The 13,985-nt window shown below is 37.7% G+C and overlaps 1 protein-coding gene across 1 annotated transcript in view; it reads right to left on the reverse strand.

The window, feature by feature from the left end:
• Positions 1-12,250, reverse strand: part of mboat2a (membrane bound O-acyltransferase domain containing 2a) — a 56,052-nt gene extending 43,802 nt beyond the window's left edge. The window contains exon 1 of the mRNA XM_079853156.1: positions 11,997-12,250. Within this exon, the coding sequence (XP_079709282.1) occupies positions 11,997-12,074 (78 nt within the window). The 5' untranslated portion in view covers positions 12,075-12,250. The remainder of the gene's footprint in view (positions 1-11,996) is intronic.
• Positions 12,251-13,985: the final 1,735 nt, after the last annotated feature.

Consider the following 13,985-nt stretch of genomic DNA (forward strand, 5'->3'; position numbering starts at 1 on the left):
GATACAACAGTACTCTAAAAAATATCGATATTCGATATCGTGAACAGCGTCTAATATTATGTCTTGTTTTCATTATTAGCGAAACGTAAAAAGAATAAGACAAAATTACATATCGTTACAGCAGAAGATTCAGATTGACAAAGTAAGGTCTTACCATGCCTGTTAAAAAACAATGTTGCAAACAAGTAAAAAGTTTTTTATAGTTATTAGCCAATAACACGTTGTCAAGATATTGCAGCACCAAAAGAAACTTTGAGAAAAAGAAGAAGTCAAAGGTAATGATTATGCAGAAATCTACTTCATGGAGGAAAAGAACAAGCTTGTTAAGTCGGACCAGCCAAACTTGCGTGTGGCACCTGTCGTTTCCCATGGGAATCTACTCTGTAATTCATTTCGCATCTGTGTTACTCTCTAGCACCTCCAATGCAAATATAGCAGTCTGCCAGCAGATGCCTCCTCATCTCTGCTCCTGGGCTGAATGCATTTCTTCCTGATTTACTGATTCACTTGGCAATCCATCTCTAAAATAGGTCCCAGCAAGTCAGCAAATTCAACTTTACTTGCAGGCAGAGATAAGAGGCTAGTGTGCCAGAAGTGTTCCCAAGATAAGTCACATTTCCTCCAGAGCTTTGTTCGAGCTAACCTCTTAGAGACAAGTTCCCATGTTCAGTATAATTCATGATATAGCCCGCCATATTCATTTCTATTCGGTCTTTAGATGTATAATTTATAGTCAATCACGTTAGTATTGCTAAACAAAACAAGGAGCTCATGCAAATTTAATGAAGGACTGCATATAAAAAACTCAGTTTTTTCCTTTCTCCAGGCTATTCTGTACAACGAGGACAGTCGGGGGGAAAAAACACAACAAAAGGCCTCCTTCCACACAAAGCCAATATTATGCTAAGCAGTAAACTAGTCCAATTGTTTAAATTTTCTAAAGATGGGTTGTGCTTGTCCTTGAAAGTCGTCATCATGCTAAGGTAGTTATGCAAGTTATTAATATTATTATGAATTATTATTATATTAGTCATGTAAAGAGGTTTCCAGGGCATTGATAAGTAAGATGTTTTGGGTGGTTTTTAGCATTTTTGCTACGCTTGGTGGTGGCTTACCATCCAAAAAGGGTTCACTCCCAAGTTTCTATGATATGGCCCAGATCCCTCCTTTAATGCAAGTCTAAGGGATTTTATTCAGCAGATTTATCATCCACCAAGTCTGAACACTGCTTGGTATTATTCATTTAAATTCCTCACATCAGAAGAGCATTCACATTTTGATTTCAGAAAGCACGTCTTCATCTCAATTGCCCAGATTTAAGAGAGGTCTACAATTTCACTAAGTAAATGTTTATTTTAAACTACAAATTAGATTATCCAAATGAAGAGTATGTGGTTCATTGGCTCTGTATAAAGGCCCAAAATAAAGACAGACAGAAGCAGGTTGCCTTCTAAACTTCATCCACAAGGAGGAACATAGAGAGACTGAGAACAGAGAGCAGCCGAGGCGGGAACCGACTGTCTGCTCTAGTTGAACATCAAACACGGCTTTTCCAGCCAGACTCAGTTGAGAAGAGAAAGAGAAACTCACTGCATCAGCAACCAGTGGACGCTTTAATTTCTTATACGTCCATGGAAGCAGATGAGCTATCAGATTCAAAAAGTTAAACAAATTTAAAAAGTACAAAGGAAGTTTCTTGTAACTCAAATAACTAGCCTACTCTACAACCGAGGTCTGCAGAAGAGCATCTCTAAATCCACAACACGTCAAACCTTGAAGCAGAATGACTACAGCAGCTGAACACACACCAGGTGCCACTCCTGTCAGCTAAGAATAGGAACAATTCGCATGGGTGTGTGGGGGATATTTTCTTGGCACTTTTTGGCCATCGTTTACAGCACAGTTGCTGACCATGTTCAACCCTTTATGGCCACAGCATTCCCATCCTCTGATGGCTACTTCAAGCCGGATATCGCACAATGTCACAAAGCTAAAATCATCTCAAACTGGTTTCTTGAACATGACAATGAGTTCACTATAACTCAAATGGCTTCCACAGTCGCCAGATCTCAATCAATAAAAGAACCTTTCGGATTTGGTGGAACGGGAGATTCATATCATGGACGTGCAGCCGACAAATCTGCAGCATCTGCGTGATGCCAATATGCCATCATATCAATATGGACCAAAATCTCTGAGGAATGTTTCCAGCACCTTGTTGAATCTATGCCACAAAGAATTAAGGCAGTTCTAAAGGCAAAAGGGGGTCAAATCTGGTACTAGCAAGGTGTACCTAATAAAGTGGCCGGTGAGTGTACTGTATATGTGCTGTAGAAGCCAAAAGTCAGTATGATTTCAGCTTATTTAAAATTTTAATGAATACAAATTTGCCATATTCCCAGTGGAAAAACTAAAGGATCATGTGACACGGAAGACTGGAGTATAATGCTAAAAATGTAGCTTTGCCATTACAGGAATAAATTACATTTTGACATATACTATATGTAAATACACTTTTAGAAATAGTTTTTACTGTATTTTTAAACAAATACAAGCATATAGGTGAGCATAAGTGGAAAATACTTCCAGACCCCAGGCTGCTAAAATAGTGCATGGACAATGCTCTAAAATGAAAAATAAGCAACAGGGAGCATCTCAGATGCATTGCACACATGCTGTAATGTCCATTGTCCTCCTGTATATAAACCTATAGCTGTAGAATCTAGACCGAATGAGCTTCAATTGATTTCAAACACTTCACCAGACACAAAAGACTCCTGTCACTGGCAGCAGGCTTCGGCTACGTCCCTTTATGTTGATCCAGCGATCACAGCTTCCTTGGTCAGCTATAAATAACCCACCATTCAAGCATGCCCTGCATGACAAGCGGCTGCTATTCACCCTGCCTCAAACAGAATACAAAACTAGCCGAACAGCTAGCCAATACAAAACTCTCACCCTACCTTATGGACACAACTCTCTAGAAAGAGGTGATTATTAAAAAAGTGCCTCTTAGATTTCCTGTCAATTTCAACACCTCATTTTGGAAGCCAAAAATTAAAAATGAGAAAAACATCCACCATTAACATTAATGAAATGAGGAAAATGCAGCAAGAGGAACAAGACCACATTTGTTGAGACACATGCAGTATGACTTGTCAGTTCTCCAATGTGAGTTGCAGCTGATGAGAGTGCACTTATAACTACTAGACACATGTAATGTGTGAACAAAAAATCCCAAACTATTAGGTGTAAATGGCTGACATGGAAGACTAGAAATTGGACTTTGAAATATATTTTTAGAAAATCACTTTTAAATTGACCAATAAATAGACATTTAAAATGGTTTGTTCATGTTAAAATATGTAGTTAAGTGTATTGATAAATAAATTAATAAAATACATTTTAATTGTAAAAATAAAAGCATTTACAAATAGAGTGGTGCAGGGATGATGTCAAAACCCTAGACTAAGGCTGCCTTCACGTGCTATCGGAATTATCATAAATACTAGTTTAATTGGACATGAACTCAAGTCAAAATTTAAATGCAATGAGCTCGTAATCATGACTTCAGAAGTGGGAAGTAGGAAATTTCATGTATTTCGTGAAGTAAAGAAAATCCCATGAGTTGGAGGGTGAGGGATTTCCCAATTCAATAGAGTTAGACGTTTTACCAACAGAGTTAAAAAAGGCATTCAAATCTGAGAAATGAAGGCAAAGCCAAAGAGAGTCCAGGTGGTAAACCCAAACAGACCAGTAATGGGACATAAATGAACATATGGATTAGAGTGGCTGAACAAGAACGACACCTGTCACACTCAGGTCCAATAGAGACCAGTAGAGGCCATGCGAGACCGGTGGGGTCTACAAACCACCTTACACTGTATAAGTGCCTGTGATGTGCAAAAAAAATCATTTTACTGATGTATTTTATGTCATAGAATAAAACTTGAGTTTGTGTTAACCACAGACATTATTTCAGGCATTTATCCAAAAATCCATTGACTTCAAAAATGCAAACTCATTTGTGGGTTTTAGGACTCATTCCCACGGCACTCTATTGTCTCGGTTTCTTTCTTTCTTTCTCAGCTCAGATATCAGCTCTCCCTTTTTAAATGACCATTAATTCCTCCATATACCAGTTTTCTTCAATGCTGTCTGCAATTCTACGATTCACCTGGGACAAAGAGCATCTGCTGGAGAAGACTATGGCACGCTGATTCTGACAATTCTCTATATGTGTACTTTCAACAGTTGGACTTCAACCAAGCTTTTTCCATCTCATAATGAGCCTACAAAAGGAAAATGATTAAACGTAATAAGGTGTTTTTTTGCAAGAACCGCTAAATCAGATCCCGCATCCAGAAAGGGGCACGCTGACAATCCCACCTTGCGAGCTGTAATGACTTACAATCAGTCTCTGAAAGTCCTGGTTGCTAGGACACATCACTGCCACAGAGGCTGGCAATGAGACTGACAACAAGTCACAAAGAAAGAAAGCGACAAAAATTGGATCAATTTCCTTTTCATATCAGCCATGAGTCATGACACGCAAAAGTCCAAAATAACAAAATAACCTGAGCATTGTCAGCGACAGATACCATCTGGAAGAAGGTAAGGAAAGATGGCGTCTGCTCTTAAAAAAATACAGAAAATTGCTTCATGATGGTCTGTTAGCATTACTTGACTTAACATTTGGGGTGTTTAGACCAAACTCTTAGAAGAAAAGGTTCAATATAGAACCTTAAAGGGTTCTGTCAGGCATAACCTTTTAGCCCAGGGGTTCATTTTGTGGATTTAGTTTTAATTAATTAATTTTGTTTTAATTCATTTTTAATTGTAATTTAATTTTATGAATTAAACCACTCTTACACATAGCCTACTTTATCACTAGGAAAAATAAAATAACCCATTAAACCAAACTATTATGCAATCATTTAAGACATTTCTCAGTATATAGAATGAAAAAACATTAAAAGCTAGATTTTCACCACAGGGGGACTTTAAAAATGAATGGGGGAGATCGAAAATAAGAGAAACATTTAGAATTCAGGAGCATTTTCATCATGTTCATGTTCACATGAACGTGTGCTTGCAAAGATAAAAGTGTGAAACACACACACACACACACACACACACACACACACACACACACACACACACACACACACACGTTCATGGCAAACAAACTATTTTGAGTATTACAACAAGCTTTCTTTCTTTTTTTTTTTTACAAAGATGAACTTTATCCTCAGATCTATGATGCCTACGATCAATAATTTTCAAAACTAAATACAAACCCTGTCCTAACTGTAAGAAAACAAGTTGACAAAAAGATTGAATCCAATGTTTGCTGATGACATAGCATAATGAGAGATTTATAAGCTATTTTTAAGCCAGTTATTTTTGATGGGGAACATCAAAGGTGTTACAGGGTTTTCAACACAGCGTTAGAGTTAAGACAGAACGTAGCAAGCAGGTCAAAAGCTCTCTGTAAAGTAAAGCATAATTGTATAATATGGCGGCGTTTAACTTCAATGATCCAATAGCTGCCTTCAAATTCATAAGCAGAAGTTGTATTGAAACAGTGAATTTATCCTGTTAAGGTTAATTCAAAGTTTGCTTCACTTAACTTATGGTACAAAGAAGTTTCCAATGAAATATAACACTTAACCATTGTGGCAAGCAGGAATTTTCACAGAGGAGCAACAGAAGGATAAAAGGAGGAATGACGACAGTGAAGGACCAGAGAGGACCAGGTCTGGACTATTTATGTTGCGTTTTATTATGTTTATACACAGTAGTCGTTCGTGAGGGGCTGCCGCTTTACTTTCGTTTTGTGTTTGTATATTTTATGATATTAAAGTTACGTTGAAACGTTTGCCGGTTCCCGCCTCCTTCTTCCCTGAACCTTTAACACTGCTACTACAACCATGAACTAACATTATAAGTAACAATCTGCACAGTTGTCGCCAAGCGATTTGGTCTATAATTTTAAAAACTAAATAATTACAGCATTGAGATTCTCTGCAGACTTGTACTGCCGCAGTGAAACATTATCATCACTAAACAAATGCCTTAAAAGGATTTTAAGGCAGTCATTACTCATACAACAAAAACTTGAGAACTATAAACCATCCAATCATTCCTGTTCTTGTTGAACAAGCAGATTCATTGTCTTTGGTCATTCTGGACGATGTCCCTGTTGGCTACAGTGAAGTTATTTAGGACAGCCTTTCCTGTAAGCACAGCTCAAATGTTACTTTAACATACTCTGAAATGTAAACAATCTATGTGTAAAAATTAAAATTAATTACAGATGTACTGATAGAACCACTAGGTACCAAAAAGAAAATTCTGAATAATAAAAAAATTCTAAATATCTTATAATAATATTTTGTGTTCCACATAATGCAGGTTTGGAACAACAGTAAATTATTTTGGGTGAATTCTCTGCTGAACAAAAACAATCACAGAAGAAAAATCCAGAACTTGCATGCTATTGCAAAGTGCAAGAGCTGTAATTATCTCCCTCTTATGCAAGTCGTCATATCTAGTTGATGAAATCAGCAGTATTGACAGTAAAATAAATGGCTCTGTCTCTTAGCGACTGATTTTAATGACAGGCCCTGGAAGTGCTCCGAAAGGAGGGAACCAGAATCGTCCAGATGAAAGACTTGGTACATAAAAGTTCTCACACCCACACCACATCGGATAAATTACATCAAACACGTGTAGATTCCTGACAGGTACTGAGATTAAATAGTTTGTGTAATTGCTAGGGTTATTTCGAACCAGTTCTATTAAACACAAACACACACACACACACACACACACACACACACACACACACCTTGGGTTGTCAGGTTTTATGGGGACTCTCCATAGACATAATGATTTTTATCCTGTACAAACTGTATATTCTATCCCTTAACAATAACCCAATCGCTAAACCTACCCATCACAGAAAACTTTCTGCATTTTTACATGTTCAAAAAACATTACCTAGTATGATTTATGAGCTGTTTTTCTCATTGGGACCAAAAATGTCCAAGGACAAGAATTTAAGATATTGTCATCTTTGTGGGGCCATTTTGTAGGGTAAGCCTGAACCACACAAACACTAGGGCTTGCATAGACTAGTCGAGTAGTCGATAGATCGACTACTTCAACCACTAGTCGACGCTGTCGGAAACAATCGACTACTCGAGCGTCCATTAACCATAAATGAATTAAAAATGGCGAACGTCACCAACAGACACCACACCTCAGATGTGTGGAAGTATTTCATCAGGCATGACAAAAATATAGTAATTGGCCAACTCTGCAAGAGGCCGTTCACATATTGCGTCTAAAAACGTGTGGAAAGCGCGGCCGTGCCGCTGTCTCCTACAAGCGCTTGCGGTCCCATGGCGTCTGTCGTTGCTATGCAACCAACCATGAATTGCGCTCTCCATGATGACGACGAAGAAGTATCAGCAAAGGATTAATTGATTTCTAGCCCTTGCATTAGCTTTACTACTAGATATATTTCTGGAGATGAGAAGGAAAAACCCGCCTGGAAAACTAGCGCACCGCGTTGCTTCCATTATGAGCGCGTTCGCCGCGCGCCTACATTTGAAATGTCGACCTTGAGTGCGAAATAGACGCGATATGTGAACGGCCCCTAGAAGCAGACGTCTGAAATGAAAGGCAAGAACGGCTATTTATTTGGCTTTAGACTGTTACATGAAAATTTTAAAATGAAATGTCATAATTATAATGTTTTGAGAGTTTACTTATGTAATTGTTGCATTAGGCTATGATGTTTATTGATAAGATCTAGCTATTTAATGTCTTTTCATTTACAGTAGCATGAACCACGAGTAGTCGAGTAACTCGAGTATTGTTTTGATAAGAAATCGACTAGCAGAAATCAGTAGTCGTGCAACCCCTAACAAACACACACAAATCATTTTTTACAGTCTGAATCTGCAACCAAATTTAGCATTATTCAGTGTTTTGACTATTGTTTCTTGTATTTCTTCTGTTTTTGATGCATTTATGTTTATTGTTGATTGTAAAGCACTTTAAGCTTGGTAAAAGCGCTTTATAAATTAATTATTTTAACTATTTCAATGAATGAAATTGATTTCTAATAGTTTTAGTTAACAGTAACACTGCAGCCAATCCAAACCCAGTGATAATGGTGCAAGGTAACTGGGTAAGTGGTCTAACTGTGAGGGGAAAAAAATCAAACTGCATTAATTAACTACAACACTCCCATAAGCAGACAGCAGAGGCAACTGGTCCCAGGAGAGTGCCCATTTAGAGAGAGAAAGAGTGCTATATCCCTCCTGTGAGAAATCAGAGATGCGCCTAATGCTCCTGCTGTGCTGAGCGACAAGAGACATTGCTTCCTTATTACATTCCACTACAAAACATATACATCAACCGGTAGTGAAGAGAAACCAGTAAGATTTCGGGTGTAAATTAATTTTAAAGTTGCGCCACTTTTGCGCACGATATGACATTGAGTCTTAACCAGGTGCAAAAAGTGTTGAAATAGCACTGCAGTTTTTTTAACTACAAACACATGTAAATGTAAATTAGGCTCATATAGACATCTTATCAAAAACGTCTTTACTATTTGACTTGCTGAAAGTGTGCATCTACCTGTACATGTATGCATTTTTAAAACACAATCTACCTTGTTCAGAGAGCAGCGCCATGACAGGGTGAGTCATAGGAGGATAGACTGTGTTTTCAATGGCATCCGCTGTAAAAAGCTGTATAGAGCTCCTAGATCACTTATAATTTTGCACAGCTACTATTGTCTGGGTGTTTTTGTCTACTGAAATTCCTTGGCAAGAACAATCCAAAAACACATTAAATAAAAGTGCAACCCACTGAAGAGATCTATGTCTATCCCTCACAGCCTCACTTTTATTCCCGATAAAAAATAAAGATGGCGCTGCTGAGAATAAGGTCTATTGAGCGGACTAGAACACAGTGGTGAAGCTATTCTGTGCAGTCATAATAGTGACAGTAAAGACATTTCTGTCATGACAACTCTCTGAGTGATTGGCATGGTAATGGGTATGACAATGTTGTATGTTTGGTCTTTGCGGAAATAGATGTGCTACTCTGCTGCTGCTGTACAATACAGCGTACATGAATTACCAGTAGCAGATCTATACAGGTGGAGCTGGGGGAGGTGGAGGTTTTCTTTCTGAAAGCGCGCTGCACTGCTAAGGCAAATCCTTTCCGAGTATTTGAAGGCTGAGCAGCGAGCTCATTGGCTGATATGGCAGGAACCAATCAGCTTTGCCCTATAGATAACGATGTGTTTATGAACAGGTGAGTTAAGGACCTATTAAGGTGATGATACACAGGGCAACTTTTTGAGCAATGTTGCCGGGCAATGTTGCCATCAATGGGCAACTAAATGAGACACAGGGCCCACGACCGATCTAAATTATCCAGATAGAAATTTATTGCCCATTTTCAATGGGAAAGTGCCCAAGCAACAATCGCTCGGCAAGATTGCCCAGCAACATTATTTAAAAAGTTGCCCTCTGTATCATCACCTTTAGCCTGCGCCATCTAGAGTTTCATGCCAGAACTTTGGATTTATAATGTTATAAAATATTTATTTTTCACATAAAAAAGAATCTTGAAAAACAATTATTGCATTGTCCACAAAAGTATAGGCAGCACAACTTTTTTTTACATTGATGATAAGAATGTTTCTTGAACACCAAATCAGCATATTATTTCTGAAGGATCATGTGACACTGAAGACTTAAGTAATGATGCTGAAAATTCAGCTTTAAAATTCAAACAGTAATATTTTGAAATGGTATACAATTTAAAATAAGTTTTCTATTTGAATATAATTTAAAATGTAATGTATTCCTGTGATTTGCCATCCATACATTACATAATCACAGGAATACATTACATTTTAAATTATATTCAAATAGAAAACTTATTTTAAATTGTATACCATTTCAAAATATTACTGTAACCAAGTTACTAATGTTACTGTTACTAATATTAAGTTGTTACTGTTACTAATATTAAGCTGTTACCAAGGCTATTTTAACAATAACAGTCTCAAATTATACAGTCATGTTACCAAAATGTTGAGCCCAGCCAAGGAACCCACATCTTACGTAACCACAAACAGATCTACATAACTTCACCTCAGTGTTGGCTAAAGCTCAGGAGGTATTAATCCTGACAGCTCTGACTGAATTATTGATTCCTGTCACATTATAGGGTTTGTAGGCTGACGCCTGCCAAAATCTCATTCAAAAAAGCTGGTGAAAAAGTATGCCAACGACAGAGCAAAGGGCAGAGCTGCAGTCAACCAAATGGACTTACAGATCAAAAACAGGTGGGCGTTTCAAAAGAAATGCAATAATGCACACACTCCAGAATGCCTGCATTTCTTGACTCATTCATGCCTGGACTTGCATTACGAGTTGGGCGGCGGCAGCTAAAGAGGTCAAAGAAGTTGAAAAGTACAATATGTGTGCAATGGTGTCAACATAAAGCAAAATTAATGTTGTAAAATCTGAACACTCTGAAGTGACTGGCAGAGCTGACACTGATAAAGGTCTTGCCATCCATGTCTGGTCATGAAAAACATCCTGGAAATATGCATCATCAGCTATGTGAACTCTAATTCCGTATTAACCAACCTCTTACATCGCATTGATAAAATTTGCCTTTCAACTTGATGCACTTCAGAACTGTAGGCCTAGGCCTACTTCTTTTCACTCACAGCCACGCATGGCAGCCGCAATTTTAACTGCTACATTTGATGAATACTTTATAGTGTAACAGCGCAGATTGTGAACAGAGGCTGTATAACTCTTTGTTAGTGGAGGGTTATGAAAGAACGATGACTTAACCTGAGGCATATGACTTATCCAGAGGCATTATTAATAATTTATCCATACAAGAAAAGCTATAATAGGCAGATGATTCAGTCAAACACAGAACACATCTGCTGAAAGGTGTTTGGTAATGTATATATCCAATCAGTATGTCAATAGACAATAAACATTTTTGTTTTGGTTTGTAATATAGTTCTCTAGAATGCCGTGCCATCGAAAAAGTCAAAACTTGAGGGAACGAGCGAGTTAATGAATCTTTTTAGTGCGATTCAAAAGATTCGAGTCACTTGGATGAATCAAAGTCCCCGCTATTTAGATTGTAAATAGAATGTAGGCTAGTACCAGATGATAGCTATGAAAAGAAAAACCTTTGGTCTTTTATAAAACATATACACATTTAGAAGCAAGTTACTTAAAATACAATGGCCTTTGATCTTACATAGCCTACAAGCAAACGAAATCTGAACAAAATAACGTGGAAAATAATGGGGAACCGAAACATCTCTCGTCTCGCTCCCTTCCCTAGGGTGTCCTTTTGCTTCATTACTTCATGTTACAAATGGCTGTATTTAGGACATCTGTAAATATAATCTCTTCTTTTGCAGAACGTCGCTCTAGCACAGGCGAAATCGTGACTATGGCGCTGTTTCGAAACATATCGAGCTGCCTACATAGACATCATCATGGGGTTCATGAGTGCTCGCATGCATGATGTTAGACTTCTCTGAAAGCGCTTAGCTAGATGCCTATAAATCCTTTTTAAAACAGATACATATTTGGTTTAGCAACCAAATTTGGTTTAGTGTGTTGCTAAACCAAATATGTTATCTGTGTGACTCACTAGTCAACAGACAATATTTTTTGAGAAAAATACAGGAAAGAAAAGAAGGGAAACGGGCGTTATGAAACACACGAAGATGAATGCCAGGCTTGTTATGTTGTACTCTAAAATATCGTACTAAAACGCTCTTATATCATGCAGTTGTCGGTGGCAGACGTGCGCATCAAATGTGCTGGATTTACAGCAAACGACTCCTGCACTAGCTAGCGCTCTTTGCTAGGCAAAATGTCAAAAGCGAAACATAAATCCCAGTTAAAGTGACAGTTTACCTGGTCCACCGGCAGATCAATAATCTTACTAATTGGCTGCAGCAGTGTAGAGCCTGTGCAAGACGTAGAAGTGGCCATGATTCAGTCCAGCTCCACTCCCTTACAGTCAGATCGCCCAAAACACTGTCCGTCCTCTTTCTCTCCTTCTCTTCCTCTCTTTATGGTGGATGGGTGTTGGGAATGCTGTTTTAGGTGTTGCTCTCGCGGACTGTCAGCGCTGTAGCACCGCCTGAACATCAACACAAAGCCCGTGTAGGCGGACTGACTCGCCCAACCCCTCCATTACATCAAACTACTGCTGCTCAATTACACACACACACACACAGCTCAAAAGAACTTAAAGGCTCCCCCTCATTCATCCCTCTCATTTGCCACAGCAGTACACTCATATTAATTAATTGAATATTATGAATATTATTTTTTAGACATAACTTAAGAAAATTAAATTAACATGCACATGAGACTCCAGACAAATCATGAGGGGGTCGCCCCCCCATGGCCGCGGCCATGTTGACATCACATGACCAGCTGTGTCATGCAATTGAGTTTATAATAATAATAACTTCTCAAAGTGCTTTATGAATCAATAATCAAGTACAAACATTCAACAATAAATGTAACAAATTAGTTACTGAATACAAGGATACATCATGAATGAAAAAAAGACAGCTAAATATTTCTCATACTTACCGAAATGTCATAAAATTATGTATATTTGGACACGGATCCCTGAGAAAATTGGATTGTATTGCATGATTAATACTGGAACAGAACTAGTAATTACATGCCTGACTTCTGTGACCTTAAAAATTAGACCCAGAACCAAGATTTGACCAATATGATGTCTATTATAAATGTTCTTATTGTGCAGTAAGAATTACAACAAGGTCAGGAGGACCAGACTTTTTTTTTCCTGAAAAAATATTTTTAGTGCATCACGCCATAGCTGTTATGGGATTTCCAAAAAACTCCTGATGATCCAGTCTTTGAGTTCATTGGTGTCGGTCTTTATAAACAATGACCCCTCAAGTTCAAACAAGATGCTTCTGCTCAGTTCATCTTCCAAAAATCTTCACACATTGTGCTTTTGCTCACATCTCTTTAGCCTCAATAAACTCCCAATTACTGCTTATTAATAGTTAGTACGGTAGTTGTTTAGTTATTGGGTAGAATTAAGAGATGTAGAATATGGTCATGCAGAATAAGGCATTAATATGTGCTTTATAAGTATTAATAAACATACAATATCCTAGCAATATGCATGCTAATAAGCAACTAGTTAATAGTGAGAATTGGACCCTAAACCGAAGGGTTACCATGTATTGTATTCAGAGCACAATGGTCAAATTGTTTTGTTTGTAGTTAGTACTTTTCGTAACAGTTATTTTATTATATGCTCAGCATCAACACTTATAAGTGGACTTGTATGAGGAGGAGAAGCACTCGAGTGCAGTAGTCAGAGAGTGCCATCTACTGTTCATGTTAGAATGTGAAAATCAAATAAATATCCCTGTTTTATCACTTCAGTTTGTCATTTATTAAGAATTTAACTTGTTTTTAATTAACAAATTTGTTAGACAAAAACGTCTTGATAAAAATGTCAGTGAGATATTGTTTATTAAGCAGGGTCTGGCAGCAGACTTGTTTATTTGCAACCATTTTGCAATCATTCTTGCCAACAGCATAAATAAGATATCAACAATTCTACATAATAAATAACCTATAAATAATAACCATTGCCAAATGTGTTGCTAAGTTTTCACATTCACATGTTTGCTTATAGGCTATCAACTGTGGGCATTTCAAGGCGGGTGCTGTTTGTGAATGAAAACAAAGGCAGATATTTTTTCAAAGTAGCGTTTACATATAGCCTACTGTAATTCAGGTGATTTGATTTCATACAGTTTAAAGTGCAAATGGCAACTACAACTTGTAATGATCAGTTACTATTAAAATTACATGCAAATGTCACAGTCTGACAGCGCATGT

This window comes from Squalius cephalus, assembly GCF_949319135.1.
Source record: "Squalius cephalus genome assembly, chromosome: 20".
Lineage (NCBI taxonomy): Eukaryota > Metazoa > Chordata > Actinopteri > Cypriniformes > Leuciscidae > Squalius > Squalius cephalus.